This window comes from Pongo pygmaeus, chromosome 10 (genome assembly GCF_028885625.2).
Source record: "Pongo pygmaeus isolate AG05252 chromosome 10, NHGRI_mPonPyg2-v2.0_pri, whole genome shotgun sequence".
In the NCBI taxonomy this organism is placed as follows: Eukaryota; Metazoa; Chordata; class Mammalia; order Primates; family Hominidae; genus Pongo; species Pongo pygmaeus.
The window spans coordinates 97,215,403-97,240,754 of record NC_072383.2 but is presented as its reverse complement, the minus strand read 5'-3'; the positions used below and the strand labels follow the sequence as shown (position 1 = coordinate 97,240,754).

General features: G+C 43.7%; 1 protein-coding gene across 12 annotated transcripts in view; it reads left to right on the top strand.

Annotated features, from left to right (window-relative positions):
* ANKS1B (ankyrin repeat and sterile alpha motif domain containing 1B) overlaps positions 1-25,352 on the top strand; it is a 1,280,047-nt gene that overhangs the window by 1,232,306 nt on the left and 22,389 nt on the right. For all 12 annotated transcript variants that reach the window (XM_054442265.2, XM_054442272.2, XM_054442268.2 and 9 more), the window contains 2 exons: positions 2-88; positions 8,097-8,234. In XM_054442265.2, the coding sequence (XP_054298240.1) occupies positions 2-88; positions 8,097-8,234 (225 nt within the window). The remainder of the gene's footprint in view (position 1; positions 89-8,096; positions 8,235-25,352) is intronic.

The window sequence follows — 25,352 nt, the reverse complement described above, 5'->3', positions numbered from 1 at the left end:
GAAGTCTACAGAGCAAATGAAGAAGGTCCCTACTATTATTCTTTCTGTCTCATATAAAGGAGTCAAATTTATTGATGCAACAAATAAGGTAAGTACCACACCTCTCTCTGGTTTAGACACCAGATGCAGTCCTGAGTGTATGTTCTAAAATCCTTTGCTTCCTATAATACCCAGCATTCCTCACTTTAATCATCCCTTTCCCCCAACCTTCATGCTTCCTACATATACCTGTAGATACACGCTCATGTACACACACATATACACTTTCATACATACAGAAAGGAACCATTTGGGGGAAGGGCTTGATCTGGGGTTTCTATAAATATTGTGCTTTCACTTTGTCATGATGCTTTCTCTAATAGACTGTGGCCACTTATTATCTAGCATGTCCCTTTGGATCTGGAGAACATTGAAACAGAAAACAAAAATCACTTGTAGATTGAAAAGTCAACAATGTCATCACTCCTCCATCAGAGGAGATGTTACTAGATAAAGGGCTGGAACATTTGTCCTTCTGTTTATCTAGAGATATATATGTGTCTTTTCTGTTGATAATTTTCTGACTTTTTAATTTTATAACTACATTTAATTCCCAACCTCTGAGATGGGAGAGAGTTTTAGCTGTACTGTTTTCTTAAGAGACACAATCAGAAAAGCAGCCCAGGCCATGCTGTGGCCCCGCTGTGACTTCTTCCTCACAGTGGGAATAGTTTGTGGGCTGTGATGTCAAGTGTGGTCAGCGGGGTTGCATTTTACTGAAAAAGCATTCCTTTCTTGACAAAGACAACAGCGTCCTGGTGCTGAAGTAGAAAGCTTGAGTGTGACCATTGTCCCTCTCCATAAATTCAAAGCTGACTGACTCCTCCTCACAAAACCCCAAACGTTCATGTGTTTTATTCCTGCATCCTTTAACTAATCAAGTACAGAAGGAGGGTAAAAGAGGTGATCACCATTGGTGAATGCTGGCTTTTCTCTGGACCTCTCACCCAGACCTCCCACCTGGACCCCCTCCATTTTGGAGAAAGGGAACAGAAGTCGTGAAACAGGTGAACTTAAGAAACAGCAACTTAGGGCCAAGCCAACTGAATTTAGGTACCAGGGAAAAGTCTCACGGACAGTGACTCTTCGGTGTCTCTATTAAACCCCAGCATCTGAATCGGAAGTTTTTCCAATTGGTTTTCTGTAACGAAAGAGATTGTTGTTTCAGTAGTTAGATAAACCCAAGTTCCCCAAATCTACTTGGGAAAACAACCTCCCAGTTATAGAAAAAGTTCTGAAACCCAGGCAAAAAGCATATAACCCAGCATCATTTTGCTGACCAATAATATCAGCATAATGGTGATTCCAACTGTGCAAAATATTGTTTATGGTTGTTGACAGATAATAATTGTGGAGACTCAAATAAGAACAATGCTGATTGATTTGCTTTTTTATTTCTTGGAAGCATCTTTAGTTCCTGGTATATAAATTTACTTTATCCTTAATTATATTTTATGTAATATATATAATATATATATATCGTGTGTATATATATATAAGGATATATATTATATCCTTAAATTATAGTCAGTTGGTTTTAAAAGTTCTAACACTTTATGGAACATATTATAGAATGGCAAAGATACCATTGCTATTGCTGTATCTAAATCTTAAGAAAGACTTTGGCACCTGGATTTTTTTTTTTTTCCCTAAATTGGAGCAACTCCCTCTATCCCATTTATGCTTGAAAAGCTTGAATAGCAGTATATTTTCAGTGGATGAATTTGACACTCTCTTAGATGAACAACTTTAGCATACTTGGATTCTGACAATTTCTAAACAAGTGGCATTTGCCCGGAGAAGTTCCTGCAGTCCTAAGGTGATCATTTCATGATGCTGGGGGTATGGCTGGAGGCAGCTGTATTAATAACATTCTCTCTAACCCGCTCTCCACAATCAGAGGAATGAAAGAGAGCTCTGCCGGTTCCATTGTATGTTGCTTATTGATACAGCAAGGGACACAGAAGTTGATGCTCCTGTACCTCAAGGAGATACTTCTGCTTCAATTGCCAATAATTAGATGAGTTAACCATAAACCTCTACTCACTGATGACTACTCTTGGAAGCAAAAGCACAGAAAGATATGCAAAAGATATTTCTATGTAAATAAAGATGCTAAATAAAGAAGGTCAGCATATTTTTTCAAGTCTTTGCAGTGTGGTCCTCAACATATTTTCAGAATCTAGAGCAAAGGCAAAGTGCCTATGTTGGTGGCAAGTGGAGCCAATCTGTGAATGTATGACAACATGTGCCTGGCTTTTTAAGGAACTGAAGGGTGTTAATTTCAACTGGCTATACAGGGTCCACATCCAAGTGACCTGCAAGGTAGCTGATCTCCCCCAGTATGACAGTGGGTAGGGAGAGTGTGGGTGACTCAGGGCAATAGTCTAGTAGTTGCTGTGTAGGGAGCCCAAGTAGAGAGATTGTGTTTAGAAGGTTAGAAGAAAGAAAATAGTGGAAGTCCGTATTGGTGGAGTTTGACTGGGTAAGGCTGAGAAATACTACCACCAGCCAGGGCGGGAGGACTGGCTTCAGAAGGGACGGAGGATCCACAGTTGAAGGATAATCCTCAAGTTGTGGTGTGAAAGGAACCATGCCCAGATACCTAGATTCTAGCAGTGTGTGTGAGGACACCTGTGTATGCTACTTGGTTCTAGAGCAAAGAGCACAGCAGAAAAGGAGCAGATTGATAAACTCCAGAGTCCTGCTTTCTGTTTTCACCAGGGATTTCCCCCACTGGGCAGTGCTGTGTCAGTGGGCCACTTTGATTTGAAGCAAAGGACTTTTAATATACAAGCATATTTAAAGATCTCACCATTTCAGGTACTAGAGGCCACTAGGCCTGGAATTCAAGCGATTCTCATGCCTCAGCCTCCCGAGTAGCTGGGATTACAGGTGCGTGCCACCATGCCCGGCTAATTTTTGTATTTTTAGTAGAGATGGGATTTCGCCATGTTGGCCAGGCTGGTCTCGAACTCCTGACCTCAGGTAATCTATCTGCCTCAGCCTCCCAAAGTGCGGGGATTACAGGCGTGAGCCACCACGCCCAGCCTACTATTCATATTTTATGTTTTCATCGTACTTTATTCTTCAACAGTACTCTCCTAACCTTGCATCTCTTACCCCTGCCTTGGTCAGAGAGGGGGTTGTTTAATCTGCCCTGGGCAGCTGGAGACCTGAAGGCCTCAGTCCCTTGGCTCAATGCTGCCCTGCAGTCACTCAGCCTGTTGGTCATGAAGAATGACTAAAACTTGATTTTCAACCTCCCTAACCTAATGCTTTTTCTGTTACTCCACAGCTACCTTCCACGAATTAGTTTGAAGTGCAAACTGATTCATTGTGTGATAATTCATTGTGTGTTAATTACTCTTCCCTTCCTATTAGCCCCCATTAGACTTTGTGAAAGATGAACCCTCCGTGAAGCATTTCTTTCCTTTGATTCTAATAAATAAATGGGTTTGGCTGAATTCATGGGAAAGGGTTAGAGGCCTAGTTATAAGCTCATAAATGTATTGCCTAGCAACTTAGGAAATGAATTGAATCACTAATCCTGATTTAAGAAGGAGGAAGCAGAAAGCCATCTTGAATTAAAAGTGGAACTTGCAATAGATTTAGCACTAAAGTGTTTTAGATAAATCACCTCAGCCTTCTGTTGATCAATAGCCAAAAGGTTGCTCTAGCAGGGAATTCAGGCTGGAGGACTGCAACTGTTTAGTAACAGACCCTTCTTCAGGTTGGGGGAGTCGGGGGGAGGTCTTTCGAGAGGAGACATGGTTTCTACGTTCAGTGCTCAGCTGAGGAGCAGGTTGCATTTTGCCTTCCTGTGCTGACTCCCTCCTCAGTCTTCCCATCTGGCTAAATTAAAAATGATGCAGTGCCAGGGTTTGTTTTTTGCTTTCATTGTTGTTTTGTTTTTTGAGTTTTTAAAAATGTTTTTGGAATGCCAATTTTAAACAAGGCCTATGCTATTTTGGGGGCACAAAATACTTTGGAACATTTGCCTAAACAAGTGCCTGTTGTTTGGGGGTTTTTTTGTTTTGTTTTGTTTTTAAGAGACAGGGTCTCACTCTGTTGCCCAGGCTGGAGTGTAGTGGCGCCACCACGGCTCACTGTAACCTCAAACTCCTAGGCTCAAGTGATCCCCAAACCTCAGCTTCCAGAGCAGCTGAGACTACAGGTATGCACCACCAAGCCTGGCTAATTATTTAAGTTTTTTTGTAGAGATGGGATCTCGCTATATTGCCTAGGCTGGTCTTAAACTCCCAGCTTCAAGCAATATTTCTGCCTCAGCTTCCCAAAGCACTGGAATTACAGACATGAGTCACTGCAGTGGGCCTCCCATTGTTTTTTTATAGCAAATACTCCTAAGAAGCTTGGAGACAAATTAAGGCCCTGTTAAGCACATGTGCTGTTCTCAGCATCACGTGCCCCACAGGGCATCACCAGTTAGCTCTCGGTCTATACCGTTGGCCCCGCCCTGGAGGGAACACTGCAGTCTCCCCACTCAGGAAAAGCCCGGCTGATGAGGAGATGCAAGAGAAAGGTCCCACCTGTCGGGGCTCAGATTGAAGGCAGTGGTGAGAGGCAGATTTCTAGGCTGCATCACTTCATCACCACACGCCCTTCTCAGAACCACCATATATGAGTTAGCTGGACCCAAGAATCCTGTCCTACCCCTACCAGCAAGACACCTCTTCAGCTGTTTCTCACCATGATGGAAAACAACAGACAGGCAAAACAATCTCCCTGTTGAAGGGTGCTATGCTGCCAGAATTTCTATCCCCAAGAAGAGGCAGGAGGAGCCCCTCCCCAGCTCTTCTCTTGAGCCTTTTGAAGCTCTGGTCTTCTCAAAACATGCTTTGAAATGGAGGCTGATCAACATGTGAGGAGTCCAGTTTTCAACTGAGGTGCATCACCTGTACCTCTTCATGACATCACTTTTTAACTTGTGGAAAAGCCACTCATAAATGCATGACACAAGGTGGAAAATGTCTTCCTCTTTGGCTTCTTCTCCAAGGAGGAAGTCTACCATCTAGTCTCCATACAGTCTACAACTGTAGTATCCTTGGCCTTGGATTTGTCTTGCACATAGAGAACTGGCTTCACCATTCTGCACAGGTAGACGATGCAGAGTGATGGCAGTATTCCAGTAGTGACATCCCAGGTCCTTACCCCATTCTAGTACTGGCAATATATCACAAAGGTATGTTCAAAAATACCTGCCTCTCCAGGCTATCAATACAAATTCAAGAGCATCTTTTAAGTGCCAGTTAGGATGACCACAATGATGAGTTATTCCTACCTGAATATAGAATATTTTAACTAGCATGAGCTTCCTTCTAGCTTAGACAATGGGAACAGAGTAGTAGAAGTTTCCACAGTCAGGGAGGAGGCTGATTTTGGAACATGGAGCATCACAGAGGTCAGGCCTCCCTGGGCAGCTAAAAGACAGTCCTGGGCTCCTGGGGAATAGAGAACAGGAGGGTTGGGCCAGGCGCAGTGGCTCACACCTGTAATCCCAGCACTCTGGGAGGCTGAAGCAAGTGGATTGCTTGAGCCCAAGAGTTGGAGACCAACCTGGGAAATGTGGCAAAGCCCCGTCTCTACCAAAAAAAAAAATACAGAAAATAAGCCAGGCTGGTGGTGCACGCCTGTAGTCCCAGCTACTCAGGAGGCTGAGGTGGGAGGATTGCTTGAGCCTGAGAAGTTGCAGTGAGCTGAGATGGTGCCACTGCACTCCAGCCTGGGCAACAGAGCAAGACCCTGTCTCAAAAAAAAGAGAGAGAGAAAGAGGACTCCAGAAAATTCAGGGGTCAGCGAAGACACAGGAGGAGAGAGTACCAAAGATATACTTTTCCTCCTTTGCAACTTTCCCCCAGGCCACAGTGCTGCCATGCACCATTGGAAATTGTCAAGAGTGGCATCCCATGAGTTGGCAAGATTCAAGGAGTTCAGTGCAATAAAAATCACAGAGCACTTTTCATTTCCCAAGAAGTGGATCTACCTTGAGATCTTGCAAAAGATCTCAAGAACACAAAATGCCAACTTAGTAAAAGTTGAAGCACCTATTTCCTGTGACAGTGCCTCCTGGACAGGTGAGACCAAATCCACCCACGCTTCCCAGGGTATTGGCTGCCCCCAATCAAGATAATGGCAGAGGCTCCCACACCATCTCACATTGCACCTTTTTCTCATTTTAACATTTATTTTAAGACTCACCCATCCCTAATTTGGTTTTCTACTTGAAGGAATGCTATCTGGATGCCAGAAGAGGATCATTACCTTCTAGTTTGAAACTTATCTTGCAATAGAATGTTACTTGTTTATGGGATTCCAATTGCAATTTGAGTTATTTTTTGACAGAGCACTGCGTTAATGTTAATGTCAACACACAAGGCCACGGTGAAAAATGTCTTAATTTAATTTTCTTTTGTGAGCTAATTCTGTAATTGCCTCCAAACCACTCAGCTTGATAAAGTGAGGGACATGAAGTACTTGCTGGGGGTGCTGGCAAGGAAGGACATTTTGTAAGCATTTTTAGGCATTGATGGGTGTACACAGAACACTGTATTGCCAACAGGTTATTCAAGACAGCGCAATTAAAAAGTAATTAGAGTAACTAAAGCATCGAGGGTTTTAGATTGTGACAACTGCAAAAAACATAAATGGGATATTATAAGATAAGAAAATGATTGCACGATTATGTGAATTTTTTTCTTTTTTTCTTTTTAAACACATCTATGTATCAAAAGAAGTTTCTAGCAGAGTTTGCAGCCAAGCTGCTTTGTGGTTATTTTGTGCTTCAGGACAATGGTACTTAAACCTTTCTCCCACCAGGGAAGAAGGCACAAAGAGATGCTAGAGAAGAAATAACGCAATTCTTGTTAAGCCAGTAAGAGGGAGGTGGAGACGATGAAGGACATTGCAATGCATTTCAAAGAGCCTGAGCTCCACAGTCAGACAACCCCAAATTTCAGTCCCACCCCAGCACCTGCTCTGCATAAGGCACTTAAAGTCTTTGAGTACCAGTTGCTTCACCTGTAAGATAATAATGGTAGCAACAGCACCACCTCCTAATTATACACAGTGGATGTAGTTAGGAAAGTGTTGTTAATATAGCCACAGGGCCCAGATCAAGCAAGGCATCCAAGGCCTGAATGTTGCAGTGTGGTGTTTCTCTTATCAGGCCCCTGCACCTTAGTTTCCACGGAGAAAGCGCCTTGAGGCTTCCACCTGCCTGCTTCCTTCAGTACTTGTCCTTGCTCTGAGGGAGGAGGAGCAGGACATAAGAACAACGTGCAAGCATGATGGCGAGGGATTTGAAGAGCCTCATTGGGTCAGATCTCTTCTCATACAGAGAAAGCGACAGATGCTCCCTTCCATACAGAATTAGCAGAAAGCAGTGCTGCACAGCTACAGGTGGACATGGGGAATGGAAACAGTCAAATGCTTAGTAATTACTATTATTTTTTAAAGTGGAGGCCGGACGCAGTGACTCACGCCTGTAATCCCAGCACTTTGGGAGGCCGAGGCGGGCAGATCACCTGAGGTCAGGAGTTCAAGACCAGCCCGGCCAACATGGTATAAACCCCGTCTCTACTAAAAATACAAAAATTAGCCAGGCGTGGTGGCATGCACCTGTAGTCCCAGCTGTTCAGGAGGCTGAGGCAGGAGAATTGCTTGAACCTGGGAGTGGGAGGCTGCAGTGAGCCGAGATTGCACCACTGCACTTCAGCCTGAGCAACAGAGTGAGACTCTTGTCTCAAACAAACAAAAAAAAAAGTGGCCGCCACCCAGACTGCTTCTATGCACAGCACCTGGTGAGAACTGCAGCTCCAGGATATGACTGTGTTAGGTTGTTTTTAATTAAATGAAAATATTTCTTCCAGATCTGGTATTCATTTACCCACAAATAATATAGTGGACCACTTTGAGTGTTGCTAGTCTAGAACACTCCAGAAAGAAGGAAAGCAGCTGCTTCCCAGGTTACTTGTCTTGGTTGTCAAATATGCTGGTTCGCAGAGGAAAACAATGATCATTTATATCATTTCTTCCAGAACATAATTGCTGAGCATGAAATTCGTAATATCTCCTGTGCTGCCCAGGACCCTGAAGACCTCTCAACATTTGCCTATATCACAAAAGATTTGAAGTCCAATCACCACTACTGTCACGTGTTTACTGCCTTTGATGTGGTGAGTACCCACCCCCTTCCAACAGATTAAAGACTTTCCAGAATGGGCCTGGACTGTATTGAAAGCCCAACTTACAATTAACACACTAGCTTGGCTTGTTTACCCAGTATTAAGATACATACCAAGTGTATTTGTTTGCTAGGGCTGCCATAACAAAGTACCACAGACTGAGGGGCTTAAATGGCAGAAATTCATTTTCTCACAGCTTCTGGGGGCCAGAAGTGCAAGACCAGTGTGTCGGCAGGTTTGGTTTCTTCTGAGGCCTCTCTCCCTGCCTTGCATATGGCAGCTGATATGGTTTGGCTGTGTCCCTACCCAAATCTCACCTTGAACTGTAGTTCCCATAATTCCTGTGTGTCGTGGGAGGAACCTGGTGGGAGGTAATTGAATCATGGGGGTGGGTCTTTCCTGTGCTATTCTCATGATAGTGAGTAAGTATCACAAGATCTGATGGTTTTATAAATGGGAGTTCCCCTGCACAAGCTCTCTCTTGCCTGCTGCCATGTAAGACGTGGCTTTGCTCCTCATTCACCTTTTGCCATGACTGTGAGGCCTCCCCAGCCATGTGGAACTGTGAGTCAATTAAACCCCTTTCCTTTATAAATTACCTAGTCTTTATTAGCAGCACGAGAACAGACTAATATAGCTGCCTACTTGCGGTGTCCTCACATCGCCTTTCCTCTGTGCTTGGATGTCTCGGTCCAAATTTCCTCTTCTTGTAAGGACACCAATCAGAATGCATCAGGGCCCACCCCAATGACCTCATTTTAACTGAATCACCACTTTCAGGGCACTATCTTCAAATACAGCCACATTCTGAGATACTGCATATTAAGCCTTCAACATATGAATTTTGAGTGAGTCACAGTTCCACTCATAACACCAAGTACATTTGGGCAGACTAGGCTCTTCGGAGATTTTTCGATATTTTCATTCTTCCATTCAACTTAGAACACCAGCCCTACCTATTATCTCAACCGCCATTATTCATTTACTAATTTCACTTTTCAGACTTGAGAAATTCCTTTGTTTCTCTGGCACCAAAACATAGTAAAGGTCTTACAGCCTCCTTGTCCCTCACTATGTCTGTCGGTTTCTCTAGTAGCCATTTCTAAGTACTAGGGCATAATAGGTGTGTTTGCCTCATACAAATCTGCAGTCTTCTATATTGAATAGGAATCAGATTAGATACCTACAGGTGGTAATTGGGAACTCCAAGATTTGGCCCATATGCTCATTCAGAATTTAGTCTTGGCCGGGCTCAGTGGCTCACACCTGAAATCCCAGCACTTTTGGAGGCTGAGGTGGGCAGATCACTTGAGCGTAGGAGTTGAAGACGAGCCTGAGGAACATGATGAAACTCCATCTCTACAAAACAAAAAACAAAAAAAAAAATAGCTGGGTGTGATAGCACATGCCTGTAGTCCCAGCTACCTGAGAGGGTGAGGTGGGAGGATTACCTGAGCCTGGGAGGTCAAGGCTGCAGTAAGCTGTGATCACACCACTGCCATCTAGCCCAGGTGACAGAGTGAGACCCTGTCTCAATTTTTTTAAAAAGTTACTCTTGGCCAGGCACAGCTCATGCCTATAATCCCAGTACTTTGGGACGCCAAGTTGAGAGGACCACTTGAGTTCAGGAGTTCAAGACCAGCCTGGGCAACATAGTGAGACTTTGTCTCTATTAAAAAAAAAAAAAAAAATTAGCCAGACATGGTGGTGTACACCTGTAGTCCCAGTTGCTCAGGAGGCTGATGAGAGAATCCCTTGAGCCCAGGACACTGAGGCTTCACTGAGCTATGATTGTGCCACTGCACTCCAGCCTGGGCTACAGAGCGAAATCCTCACTCAAAAAAAAGTTGGTCTTGTAATGACATCCTTATGGGATTACAGCACTTCCACTTATAGCCATACTTGTCATTAAACCTAAAAGACTAGCTTATATATTACAAACTTGGAAAATGGAAACAATCAAAGGAAATCACAAATATTTCTTTAAGATTGATATGCCCTCGAGGTGGTACAAATTGCTTGAGGATATCTCTGATATAGTATGTTAATAATTTATAATCAGAAGAATGTGAAAATGCCACTTAAGTTTGATGATTCTGCTCTGGCTCACTGGGTTTGAAATATACATATTTAAAGAATCAGGAATCACCTATTAATATATTCATGAAAGGCCAGCCCCCAGTTCAATGTCATGGGTAGAAGACTGCCTGAAGCAATGTTTTCCAGTTCTGATGAACACCTATAGGCCGAGGCCAACTGTGTTCCAAAATCTATACCAGCTTAAGGTCCGTGAGTCAGGCAGCTCATACTCAGAGCATTTGTATCATGCTACATGTTCCTCACCCCTTTTGGTTTTTAAAGATTGAAAATGGGAAAGAATGATCATGGGCCTTTAAAAAAAAAAAAAAAAACCTTCCGTTTGGGGAGGCTTGAGGAGAGTAATATAAAAGTAGTCTGTGGTAGAATATGCACTTTGGGGAAATTAAATAAATATCATTTGAAAAAGTAAAAAAAAAATAAAGTCTCCCTTCCAAAAAAAAAAAAAAAAAAAAAAAAAAAAAAAGTAGTCTGTGGTAACAGTAAAGACTGCAAAGCAAAGCCCTGCAAGACTGCTCTAAATATCTCAGGAAGCGTTCGTTTGCATGAGATTAAAGTGTTGATTAAAGCCATTTCATTCAGGGTTTACAAGGATGTGCAGTGTTAGGTTTCTGGTGCCTTAAACATAACTTGCAATTCTTGTAAAATTTGATTGTTTCTTTATACAGTCAAATTTCATCCTGTTCACATCTATTTTGGTTTATGTGACATACCTTTCTCTATAGGGGTTGGATTGATGTCATAGAAAGAACGGAATACCAAAGTTCACATCCCAAATCAGCTATCTCTCTACTCTCTGGTCTTAGAGAAGTTGCTGGACTTTTCCGAGTCCTAATTTTCACAGCTAGAGAACAGAGACAAGAGTTTTTACCTTGCAGGTTTTCACCAGGAGTGAAATGAAAGAACATATGTAGAGTGCTTCATAAATAACAGGTGTTCAGCATTTGTTCCTTCACCTCCTCTCTCTCCCTGCCTGCTGACGTCAGTTAACAGCCTGACCCTTTTTCTGCTAAAAGACATAAGATAGGTTTGTCAGATGTGTATTTATCTTCCAAAGTTTTCCTGCTGCCATTACGAAAGGATTGAAAAAGTGAAAGCAATAAATAAACATTAAAATAGAAATAGCAGAAAGAAAACATTGACTCCACAGACCTTGCTGCCTCTAGATCGTGTTTGCATTGAACATCAACATGAATATTCTCATACTTTTCAGGATGAACGCCACCTTTTTCCTAAGTATTGCAGCATTTCTTTCAATAAAATTGGTTTTTAAGGTAATATATAATTTGCTTTCATCAGAGTATCTAAAGCATTTTTCACATCAAACTAAAACTGGTTTCTGTGGACTATCTGCCCCCTTGAGTTTATTAGCTATATGTGTGTGTGATATATATGTATCACCAGAATACTGAGGTGAAGTGTTGGGGGAAGAAATAGTCAACTGTTTAGTTTTATGATGAACGTCATATCCCTGATACACTTGGAAAAACATGTCGAGAATGGCCTTAACATTTATCTTTTCATCCAGATGTTTGATTTAATGTAGACATTACTAGCTTAGGATTCTCATATCAGTTCCAAAGGACTTTCATCTTACACAGATCCTCCATTTTAATCTTCTCTAGGTGAACAGTTTGTCAAACCTCAAAATTAGTAACAAAGGCCACCAGCCTTGACCTGGGACTTTGAGCAATTCTGAGATGCAACAAGCTTCACTTGCACTAAAAAAAGCTTCTTTGAGCATGGATTTTGTATCTTTATGTAGGGCAGTTCAATACCAGTCCAGTCTTGAAGGCTTAAAATTCTTTTGATATGAATCAGTCCCCTGGGCTGCCCCAAATGGCAAAAAAAAAAAAAAAAAGTAAAGAAGACCCTATAATACCTCAAATACACATTTAACCTTTTAGCTGAATAAGTATGTATACATTTTTAATTGTGAAGTTACTGCTTTTTGGACCTTAAAGACCTTTTATGGGTCACATGTTTTTATGTACTGTTATCACATATCCCATGTTTTTATCTGATATCATCAAGAAAATTCAGTGATGTCTAGGAAGTTTCCAGTTTATGGACAGTTAGATTTGAAGTTCAGAGCATTTTCTCATAGAAATTGTAGTCCGGGAAAGGAGGCCTGGAGCCCCTCTACAGAAGCTAGGACGTGAGCTTAACGTAGTTTATGTACTATGGGACTCTGCAGGGCCTTGAATGTGCTCAGATGTGAGGCGAGGGTGGAGTGTGCGGGGCTTCTCAAGCTTATTTGGCCATGGTAGCCTTTTTTATTTATTTATTTTTTTTGAGATGGAGTCTCGCTCTGTCGCCCAGGCTGGAGTGCAGTGGCACGATCTCTGCTCACTGCAAGCTCCGCCTCCTGGGTTCACGCCATTCTCCTGCCTCAGCCTCCTGAGCAGCTGGGACTACAGGCACCCGCCAGCACACCTGGCTAATTTTTTGTATTTTTAGTAGAGACCGGGTTTCACCATGTTAGCCAAGATGGTCCCGATCTCCCAACCTTGTGATCCGCCCACCTCTGCCTCCCAAAGTGCTGGGATTATAGGTGTGAGCCACCGCGCCCGGCCTTTTTTTTTTTTTTGGAGAGTACCCCTCAGGGGTGGCCTTCTGCAGAACACATTTTGGAAAATGTTACATTTGATGATCTCTAAGCCGTTTTTGTTGCTTGGAATCTACCATAAATTCAGCTTGTGATATTTTCAGTTTTAAATGACGGGGAGATGAAAATAAAAAGACTAGAGCAAAACAGAATTAGGGTTGTCAAAAAAAAAGCCAATATATACAGACAAGCAAGCACCAGGCCTGCTCTGTATTCTGGAGTCTATGCTCTCGTTATTGTCGTAGCTGATTTCTAATCATATCCCTAACTTGCTAGGCCTGGAACACATCTCACCCACTGTAGAACAAAAGCTTCCCCAAACTCCACCTTCTGGGCAGTGAGAACTTGGGGAAGAGGGAACTGTAGGGTGAACAGAAAAGAAGGATGTGTTATGAGACTAGGAGTTGTGAGAGTTAAAAATGGACTCAGCTTTTCTCTCCTCTGCTCTTAAATGAGTGGAGAGAATTCTACACAAATGCGACTGCCAGAGAGGGAACGGGCATTTCAGTGGCCACCAGATCCCGAGGCTGAAGTGATCGTCCTCAAAAGGCCACTATAGGTGAGAGAGAGAGAGAGACAACCAGGGTAATTTCAAAACTGTTGTCTTCTGTATTTTATTTGCTCAGTTACTCTAGATTTCTCAGTAATAGAGAGTTGATATAGGTCAACATAGAAAGATTTTGATGCATTCTCCATGGGAGTATCAGATTTGTATCAAATATCTGAGAAGAGCCTCATTCAATAGTTTTAAATGTTAAAAGGTGTTCTTCTTTTTTAATAGCATTAAAAGCCATGGCTTTGCTGCCAGACCCTTGCTAATTCTCACTCCTCTGAAAAGAATGTGTTTGCAGTCTTTGATATTTTTAACCATGCTCATTTTTCGCTTGCAACTCCCAAATCCTGTACTCCTCGGTGTGCAGCACATGGCGAGGCTGAGACGGCCTCAGGAGTGCGTAGAGAATGTTGAAGACATGGTGCGGGGTGGGTAGGACGTGTGGGAGACAGAGCTCCCTCTTCCCTGTGCTTTCTTGGCTGAACGTGGGCCATGTGAGGATCTAAGCTGGAGAAACAGAAGTGACAAAACGCAGGAAAACATGGTCAGCCGACTGTGTGATCACCTTCTGTAGTACTCTCCCATCCATATGCACGAAGCCAGCCAAAGTGTGGGGCAAGAAAAACACTAGCATCAACCACGTGGTCGTAATCAGTGTTACCTACGCCACTTCCAGCTTTGGCTCTGCTATGAGTTTGCTTGTTGGTTTTCTCATCAGTTTAATAAAATTTAAATTCCTGGCTGGGCACAGTAGCTTATGCCTGTAATCCCCAGCACTTTGGGAGGCTGAGGCAGGAGGATCACTTGAGTCCAGGAGTTCAAGACCAGCCTGGGCAACATAGGGCAACCCCATGTCTGAAAAAAAAAAAATTTAATAAATAGCCAGGCATGGTGACACACACCTGTAGTGCCAGCTACTCTGGAGGCTGAGGTGGGAGGATCTCTTGGGCCTGGGAGACATTGAGCTGTGATTGCACCACTGCACTCTAGCCTAGGCAACAGAACAAGACTCTGTCTCAAAAAAAAAAAAAAAAAAAGAAAAGAAAAGAAAGAAAAATTTAAATTCTTGAGCGCTTTTTTAAATGCCGAGATTACTTCCATGGAGTAGTTTGAGGTCCCTGAAGAAAAATATTTACGGCTTATGTTGCAGAGATTGTCCCACAAAGTGAGAACTTAAAGATGCAAAAGAACTCTTGCTATTGTTGATGTTAGTTCACCTCTGACAACTGAATTAATATCATGGAGGCAGGTGATCTCTCTCATTCTGTTTCTCATTTTCTCCACCTGAAAATAGCCTTCAACCTATTTGACTGTGATACTGTGAAAAGAAATGGCAATATAAGAAAATGTCACAATGCATAGAGCCCTTAAAAATTGAACTCGAACACTTTCCCTGGTTACTCTTCTGCATACAAAGTGGCAACCTACAGGTAAAGTAGAAGCCATTCCCTGGCCCTGTCCAGCCAGCTGAAACTCAGCAGCAAGTCAGCTGCAGGAAGGACGCTGCTCCTAAGAGGAGCAAATGGCCCTGATGGAATAAAAAAGACAGCATCCCATCCCAATGGTGCTTCTACACTAACACCACCACCTCCCAAAAAAGAATAGATAAATTAACAGTGCTGGGTTTCATTTATCCAGATCTCCTCTCCATTGGCATACATCACTGAGAACTAACTAGGCCACAAAGACAAAGATGGTTGGATATTCAGAGATCTTCTCATCCCTGTTTTGGGGGTGGGGAGACAAAATTATCAGTGCCTTCAATTGATCCCATTTTTTGTAAAGTTAGAAACCAGACATTCTGAAATTGTTTTCACAGATTGCTTTGCAGCATTTATGCATGTATTTGTTGCACCCCGCACTTGTAAATAACTAGCAGTCAAGTGTCATGATCAGGGGGTGGCCTTTAGAATCAGTCTGGTTTTGAATCCCAGATCTGCACTCTTAGCTTCATGGTTTGGGTGAGAATGCCACGGGCCAGGCATGGTGGCTCATGCCTGTAATCCCAGCATTTGGGAAGCCAAGGCGGGCGGAGATCACCTGAGGTCAGGAGTCCCAGACTAGCCTGGCCAACATGGTAAAACCCTGTCTCTACTAAAGATACAAAAATTAGCCTGGCATGGTGGTGCACATCTGTAATCCCAGCTACTTGGGAGGCTGAGGCAGGAGAATTGCTTGAACCTAAGGCTGAGACAGGAGAATCACTCGAACCTGGGAGGCAGAGGTTACAGTGAGCAGAGATCGCACCACTGCACTCTAGCCTGGGTGACAGGATGAGACTCTGTCTCAAAAAAAGAAAGGCCAGGTGCAGTGGCTTACGCCTGTAATCTCAGCACTTTGGGATGCTGAGGCAGGAGGATCTCTTGAGCTCAGGAGTTCAAGAGTGGCCAGACCAGCATGGTGAAACCCCATCTCTACTAAAAATACAAAAATTAGCCAGGCGTGATGGTACACACCGTAATCCCAGCTACTTGGGAGGCTGAGGCATGAGAATCACTTGAACCAGGAGGCAGAGGTTGCAGTGAGCCAAGATGGCGCCACTGCACTCCAGCCTGGGTGACAGAGCAAGACTCTGACTCAAAAAATAAAAAAGAATGCCTCTAATCTTCAGTTTCGTAATCTGTAAAATAGAGATTATAATAGGACACCTCCTATGGTGATTGCAAGGATTAAACAAGGTGACACATACATATTTCCAGCACATGGTATTCAATAACTCTTAGCTGCTGAGGACACAGAGAGTAGCAGAAGCAGTTAATAGTGATGCTTATATTCTTGTCAGACCCTGTGTGAGGCTTTATGTCCCGGTTTTTGATTCACGACATATGTTTGTTGCTGCGTGCTTCCACATCTGAGGGAAAAAAGTCAGATTCCATATAAAATGCATTCCTGTATTGATAGAGTGCCTGCCATGCGTTAGACACACATCCCTGCTCTCCAGGAGCTCATGGTCCAGCAGGAGATGAAGGGACACAAGCAAATAGTTACAACAAAATCAGATCCATGCCACCCGGGCACTACACCAGCAGCCAGCAGGGTGGGCTCTCCAAGAGGAGGGACGCACAGGTTGGAAGCCGAACATTTAGTCTGTGTGAACACGTGGTCGGTTTGGAGGCACGGCAACTCATTAATTCAGTTTAGAATAGTGAACTCAGGGTATCAGGTAGGCATCTGCAATAAGTAAAGGAAAAGCCATTTATATTTGCTGTGCTGACTAAACCAAGGAAACAGGCATATCCATTTGAGAAAGATTTAAACAACAAGGGTTCGAATTTAAAAGGTTTGAATCTGGTGAGTGACCCACGTCCAATGCCTCACAAGTTAGTGAAGAGGCCAGGCGCAGTGGCTCACGCCTGTAATCCCAGCACTTTAGGAGGCCGAGGCAGGCGGATCATTTGAGGTTGGGAGTTTGTGACCAGCCTGGCCAACATGGTGAAACCCTATCTCTACTAAAAATGCAAAAAATTAGCCAGGCATGGTGGCAGACACCTGTAATCCCAGCTACTCGGGAGACTGAGGCTGGAGAATTGCTTGGACCCAGGAGGTGATGGTTGCAGTGAGCTGAGATCGTGCCACTGCACTCCAGCCTGGGTAACACAGTGAGACCCTGTCTTGAAAAAAACAAAAAGTTAGTGAAGAGTTCCCTACAGCTTCCACTGGAGCTTTTACTTTTGAGGAGCAGGGGAGAGGTCGAAATCTGGCATTTCTTCCTCCTGTACCGCCTTTGCACAAACCCTGGCCAAGTTACAGGATAAAGATTGCATGTTTCTTCCTCCCAGGCAGGCCAGTCCCTCTGGATGGGTGTGACAGGGCTGCTGGCCAGCCACCTTAGGCTGTGGTTCCGTGAAGACAGGTGACCAATGTGTCGGGCTGCAGTGCATGACATCCACAGAGAACCTGGAATGCTATTAATATAAGAAAGCAAGTCATGGTTTAACAAAGTAGGGCCCAACCTCCTGTACTTGGGGTGAGGCATAAAGTTAAACCTCAGCAGATACAGTGGAATGCTCGCCCCCTTTAAAAATCTGGTTTTTGAAGAACGTGTAATGGCATGCGAAGACCAACTATGAGATAATGTTGCGCAAAAAAGGAACTTATGAGACTGCACATAAAGTATGTTATGATTTTAGACTCATAAAGTATTCTAGTTTTTAAATTCATATTTAAATATTCATATAGGAAATGAAAGTATTTGGGTGTATATACAAATATAAAAAGAAAATGCACCAAGATGTTAGCAGTAGCCATATCCCAACAGTGGAATTTCACAGCTGAATTTTATTTTTTCTTTTATTCTTAGTATTTTCAAAATTTTTTACATCTGCCCCTGTTATAATTAGGGAGATAAAGGAATCTTGTGGCTCTTTTAGTTAGCCAAAATTAGCCCTAAAGAAGCTACCTGCATTTTGGCCAGTTGATTTGTCATCTTGGCCCAGATAGACATCTTAGCAGAATTGCTAATGTTTGTTTCTAAATGCTGAAGGCTATGATTGGGCACTATTTATTTCTATACAATCTATGAAGACTAATTTCTGGCTGGTACTTGAGAGAACTAACTATAGGTAGAGCTAAAGAGATGTCAATGAAGTCTGTGAATATGCCCAGAATATTCTCGAAGTTATTTTTGCCTCAGGACGTGGGTGAAGCAAGTTGTAGACCAGGCTTACCCCAGGTCTTAAAAAAACAAGTACAAGCAAAACATAGCATAAAAAGAAATGTCGCTTCTTTCTGGAGACCCCACTGAGAACCCAGATTGAAAAAAAACCTTCTTGTGTCTTCAGCCCCCCTGTGGCATTATCTGCACTTGTCTAGCTTTTGTTCTTCAGGTCTGCCTGTGGGAGAGAAGACAGAAGGAAGGAATTGGCTCTGGCCATCCATAGTCCCCCTTTTCTTAACCTTAAGGTGCAAGTTCACTTATCTTAGGGACCTACCAGGCAACTTCCTTTTTGTGTTTAGCCAACAAACATTCCTTGAGCACTTGACCTATTCTAAGCCCTACAGATGCAATGCCCAGTGAGACCAGAGCCCTCAAGGAGCTCAGTCAACTGGGGGAATCAGCCCTACAAGGAGAAAATCATAATAAATACCACATGGTAAGTAGGGCTGTGCCCTACTTGTGGGACCGCAGAGGAGGGGCACCTAACTTAGCCAGGGTTGGGAGGACAGGAAAGGAGATTCAAAGAAGGCTTCTGGAGATATGATGCCCGAGGTGAGTCTTCAAGGATAAGCAGTAACTCACCGGGCAAAGGTGGGAGATGGCAAACGCGTGTATTGCCAAGAACAAATCCATTTTATAATAGATGAAATGCTTGGCCATTGGGAATAGCATTTGGGGGTGATTGCTGGAATGAAGATGTTTTCTGAGATGAAGGGCAGCCCCTTGGTGGTGACTGCCTCTCTGAGCTCTAGCTGGTGGGTTATGGAGCCCTGCAGTCTGGCCTCTGGGTAACATGCCACTGTTTAGCACAGCATCAACTGTGCGTGCATCTCTAAACTGAATCTGTAGTTGACTGGGTAAAAGATAGCCCCTTCTAATCAGAGAATCCTGAAACTCCCAGGGTGGAAAGGGACCAACAGGTCACCTGGACCACATCCACTTCTCAGTGGCAATAGGTGCTGTAGGTAGGTCGCCCATGGTGGAGCTGGCCTATGCAGGTGATCCAGGGACTCTGTTTATGGCCTCTATTCACTGATAGACACGTTTCTATCAGACCTCCCGAGGTACTTTATGACACCCAAGCTTTTCTGCCCTGGGCTCCCACATACAGACACAGACCTTCCCTTGAACATGTCTGCATCTGTACCCTCTTCATGGTGTGGGTGAGCTTCTGCTGACCCCTGTCTGGGCCTGCAGCTCTCTGATGCTATGGAATTAATACATTTGTTCATTCCATTCCAGTCATGAAAATGTGGCCATTGTGTTTCTAATGGTAATGCAAAGCACTGCAAGGCAGGTCAAAATGGTCCACTCAGAAAGAGCAGCCTCCCAGCCTGGGCCAGGAGGGCCTTTCCTCCCTGGATGGCCTCCTCCTCAGATTCCTTCCTCCTTTGTCATATTCGCCAGATGAGATGAAGCTTTATGCCTGACATACCTTGTCAGCCATTTGGGCAGCAATGCGTTCAACAAAGTAAGCCCTGGGATAAATATCTAAGTGAACAAATGGACAGTGTTTCTACCATGCCTCATTCCATAAAGGATTGAAGACAGCCTACATGAATAGGTATAGTAGTCTGAAAATACATATATATATACACACAAATCTGAATTAGGGAAAATTTACAGACTAAAAGGAAGCTCCATATCAAGGGAAAAGTTGTAGCATCAATATACAGACCACTGAGTTCTGTAAAGGTATGGGACCTGAGCTCTCTCTAGCTCTGAGGTTTTAGCTCTGAGCTTCCTGGAGGTCAAGGCAAAAAGGGAAATGCAGTAATTTTATGCTCCATATTTCTTTGAAAGAAAAGTATGCCCATTCCTTTCTGAAAACAATATTTTAATAAGACTTAAGTATGAAAGAACTTCCTGTCCTAGACCCCCATGAGGGGATACTGTGTAATAATGTCTTCACCAACATTTGTACAATGAATCTCCAAAACACAAGATGGTGTTCTAGAGGGTGCCTCAATGAAATAGGCACAGAAGACCAGCACATTCATGAAAGCAATGAAGGTAGGATAGCCCAGTGGCATGAAACACTGGCTAATCTGAAGTCAGATCTGCACTTGAATCCTGGTTCTGCTGTATGAACTTGGCCAAGTTGTCAATTTCACTGATCCCTAGTTTCTCACACGTAAAATGAGGATGGTCATTCCTCCTCTGTAAGGTGTTGTGAGGGGTAGACAATCCACAGAAGGCACTTAGCCTCGTCCCTAGGATGTAGTAGGCAATATCGTGTATAGTTGCTGCTGCCACTGCTTTATCATCATTATGAAAGGAAATAAAATACGGTTCAAGTTCATAGGCAGTTGGACTTCGTGCAGAGATCAAACTTTGCACAGCTACAAGAGCGGATTGACTGCATGTCTATAAGTTAATATCCACATAACAACATTTTTCACTTGGGCTTGGCAGAAGTTGGACTATTAAAGGGTCAACTCCGCACTTGGAGTAGAAGTATTAGGGTTGCAGCTTAAAGGAAGAGCTTGATACTTTAAAGTCTCACAGAGAAGATGTTAGAATTGGCATCCAGTATGAAAACTGAAGAGCCTAAACAAGATTCTTTGCCAAATGAATGGGCAGCTTCCTGGCACATAGAGGTGAGCCATGACAGCACCTACAGAGAGGTCCCGGATTTTGCTGGAAAGTAGTTCCCAGCCCTCTCAGCCAGAGAATGAAGAGACCCTCAGAACTCCAAGGTGATGCAGAAAGAATAAGATACATCCGGGGCAACATGTTGAAACCCTGTCTCTTAAAAACATACAAAAATTAGCCAGGTGTGATGACACATTACCTGTGGTCCCAGCTACTCCAGAGGCTGAGGTGAGAGGATCATGTGAGCCTGGGAGGTCAAGGCTTCTGTGAGCCGTGACTGTGCCACTGCACTGCAGCCTGGACAACAGAGCGAGACCCTGTCTCAAAAAAAAAAAAAGCAAGAATAAGACATTTTAAACTCAAAAGACTTTCTCTTGTTTTTAATTATCAAAATGGAAAGATTATTTTATGACTGTAAAAATTATTAATCCTCATTTAAATAAAGTTCCAAACATACAAAAATATAAAGAGAGAAATCATCCAGTCTCAATACACAGTGACAACTACTATTCACATTTGATCCATATTGCTATTTTCTATGCATATATATAGATCCTATCTATGTGTATATGTATACATATATTTTTACATAGTCTTTTAACCCATTATTTATTTATTTACTTTATTTATTTATTTTTTAGATGGAGTCTCACTCTGTCACCCAGGCTGGAATGCAGTGGTGTGACCTCGGCTCACTGCAACCTCCACCTCCTGGGCTCAAGCGAGTCTCCTGCCTTAGCCTCCCGAGTAGCTGGGATTACAGGTGTGCACCACCACGCCTAGCTAATTTTTTGTATTTTAGTAGAGACAGGGTTTCACCGTGTTGCCCAGGGTGGTCTTGAACTCCTGAGCTCAGGCAATCCACCCGCCTCCAGTTTTCATGTTAAATGGCTACCTGGTATTCTACTTAATCAGTCCTCTAATAATGAAAAATTTAAACACTTTAATGAATATTTTTGCACATGTATCAGTGAACCCTTGTGCCTAAGAGATTTTCAAACTAAGAAACAAAAATCTTAGTGATGTACCAGTTAAAATAATTAATTACCTTGGTGGCTAGAGCTTTTTCTAGGGGACAGATTGCCCACCATCTATGATGCAATTTTTCTCATACTAGACTGATGAATATGCTGGGTATAGCCTCGAGGACAAGGATGCAGGAGGACAGTGAGGAAGATCTCTTTGTCTCTCCATGAGCCTCCTCTGGATGTAATGAGAGACTTGATGGACCTTTTTACTCCCCGATGTCATTCAGTGATCACTTCCTGGACATTGTCTATAGGCTAGGCATGGGCCTGGCACCAGGGACACAGCCCTTAACACTTGGAAGGAGCTTGGTAAATATCTGTGGTGATGTTCAATATCCATGACTGCCTTGAAGAAACCACAGTAAATATAAGCTGACCTGCATATCTTCAGCTTGCACAAGAAAAGCAAGTTTGCATCCCCTGATTGCATTAGGATTTATCTTCATGACACAATGGTTCCTTAAGCTCCTCTAATGTAGCAGTTATTAATTCGAAGATCAAAATCCCAGGCCGGGCGCAGTGGCTCATGCCTGTAATTCTAGCATTTTGGGAGGCCCAGGCAGGAGGATCACTTGAGGCCAGAAGCTCGAGACCAGCCTGGCCAACACAGTGAAACCCCATCTCTACCAAAAAAAAAAAAAAATTAGCCAGGCATGCACGCCTATAATCCCAGCCATTCGGGAGGCTGAGGCAGGAGAATCACTTGAACCCGGGAGGTGGAGATTGCAGTAAGCTGAGATCACACCACTGCACTCCAGCCTAGGTGAGAGAGTGAGACCCTATCTCAAAAAAAAAAAAAGAAAAGAAAAGAAAAAGAAATCCCTGGGGAAGAAGAGAAGGGAAGGGAAGAGGAGAATTCCTGTGCTTCCCAGGAGGTTTTTCCCCATTGGACTGGGACTCCCTGCCCTTCTTCCCAAATAGCCACTACTGAGGATGGGAGTTGCCTCGTATATTTTACGTCACCCTTGGAGAAGCCAAAGATGAAGAATTCCTGTGTTGATGGTCTCTGTGGAGTCACGAAGCACACCCCCGGCCTGGAGGCTGCCTCTCAGCCAGACTGGGCATGAGACCCAGGCAATGGGCCAGTAGGTGACCTCACCACAGCCAAGATGGGTCAGTCACTTGGAAGCTCAATTGCCTCATGTTTTTTAAACTTTTTAAAGCAGATTACAGAATTTTTTTATTTTATCTTATGTATAGTTCTAAGGTGTAATGGTCAAGAAGAGTATAGCCTCTCAGAACAACTGGATTCAAATCCCAGTTTGGCTGGGTGCTGACTTCATGAGCAAGTTATTTAACCTTTCTGAGCGTAATTATCTCATATGCAAAATGGAAGTAATAGACCTACGGCATACAGATGTGGTTAGGATTGAATTAAAGAGCCCATGTTGAAGCACTTAGCATGGTGCATGGCACACAGTAAATAATAAATGCTAGCCGGTATTGCCATTTGGTTAAATAATATTATTAGCCATTATCAGAACAATCCAGTTAGGTGGGTACTGCGTATGGTATTATCCCCATTTTAAGATGAGAAAACCAAGGCTCAGAGTATGCTGTTTTCAGTAATCAACCCTCACACCTGCACCCTGCATGCACACACACACACACACACACACACACACACGTGCACACATGAACACACATGCAGCTCTCTTTCACTGGTGGTCTCTGTAAGGTAGAAAATACTCCAGACCAATTGCCATAATAAATGTGTCTTAAAAGACTTATGCTAGAAAGACCAAAACAAGTATCTTCCAATGAGCTTATATGAGACAGGAGGAGCCAAGGTCGGAGATAGGCCAGGTTACAGCATTCGAGAGATGTGAGGTAATAAAGGTAAAACTAAATGAGTTTAAATTTATGCCCAAGGGAGGTAGTAACTGGAGATGAGAGCATAATTTTGCTGACTTCACTGCAGCGCTGTGGTTTGAGCCAGCAGATGGGATGGGACACCTTAGTGCTCGCTGTGATCAGTGAACTTCCCCACAGCCAGGGCAGCCAGGGGACGGGGTAGCTCCAGGATTGGCCTCCTGGCTAAGCAGCATTCATCACAGCCCCTGGGCTCATGGGTCATCTTCCTGTTGTCTGAATGAGGGTCCAGCCAGGCTTCTGCAGCATCACATGGTGCTCCAGTTATCTCTTGCCGTGTAATAAACCACCCCAAAATATAAAATAACATCCATTTATTATGTTCACAATTCTGTAAGTCAGGGATCTGGGCTGGGCGTGGCAGTCCTGCTCAACAACATCTGGGGCCTCAGCCAGGGTGCCTGCAATGGTTGGAGATGCTGTAGCAGCCCGACTGGAGCCATCTGTCTGGGCCTTGAGTCTTCTCTCCATGCGATGTCTGCTGGAGCTCCAATGTCTTTGAGACCCCTTCACTCCCAAATCTTGAGCCTGCGCTGGCCTGGCTGAAACCGTTGTTCCTGTCCAGGCAGCCTCTCCTTGTGGCTAGCTCAGGCATTCTCATAGCATGATAATCTCAGGATGGCAAGAACTCTTTTTTTTTTTTTTCTATTTTTTTTTTAAGATTGAGTCTCAGCTGGGTGCGGTAGCTCATGCCTGTAATCCCAGCACTTTGGGAGGCCAAGGCGGGTGGATCACCTGAGGGCAGGAGTTCAAGACCAGCCTGGCCAACATGGTGAAATCTTGTCTTTACTAAAAATACAAAAAATTAGCCAGACGTGGTGGTGGGCACCTGTAATCCCAGCCACTTGGGAGGCTGAGGCAGGAGAATCCCTTGAAGCCGGGAGGCAGAGGTTGCAGTGAGCCAAGATCGTGCCATTGTACCCCAGCCTGGGCAACAAGGGCAAGACTCCATCTCAAAAAAAAAAAAAAAAGTCAACACAACCTCGGTTGGCTGCAACCTCTGCCTCCCAGGTTCAATAAATTCTCCTGCCTCAGCCTCCCGAGTAGCTGGGATTACAGGCGCCTGCCACTAAGCCTGGCTGATTTTTTTTTTTTTTTTTTTTTTTGTATTTTTAGTAGAGATGGGGTTTCACTAATGGCCAGGCTGGTCTTGAACTCCTGACCTCAAGTGATCCACCCACCTCAGCCTCTATATTAGTCTGTTCTAATACTGCTAATAAAGACGTACCCGAGACTGGGTAATTTATAAAGGAAAGAGGTTTAATGGATTCACAGTTCCACATGGCTGGGGAGGCCTATGGCAAAAGGCAAAGGAGAAGCAAAGGCACATCTTATGTGGCAGTAGGCAAGAGAGCGTGTAGAGCGTGTACAAGGGAACTCCCATTTATAAAACCATCAGATCTTGTGAGACTTATTCACTCTCACAAGAACAGCATGGGAAAGACCCACCCCCATGATTCAATTACCTCCCACCAGGTCCCTCTCACAACACACGGGAATTATGGGAGCTAGAATTCAAGATGAAATTTGGGTGGGGACACAGCTAAACAATATCAGCCTCCCAAAGTGCTGGAATTACAGGCGTGAGTCACCGCATCCAGCCAGGATGGTGAGACTTTTTACATGACTAATTCCCCCAGAGTAACGTTCCTAGAGGCCCAGGAGGAAACTGCAAGACTCCTCATGATTCAACCTCACA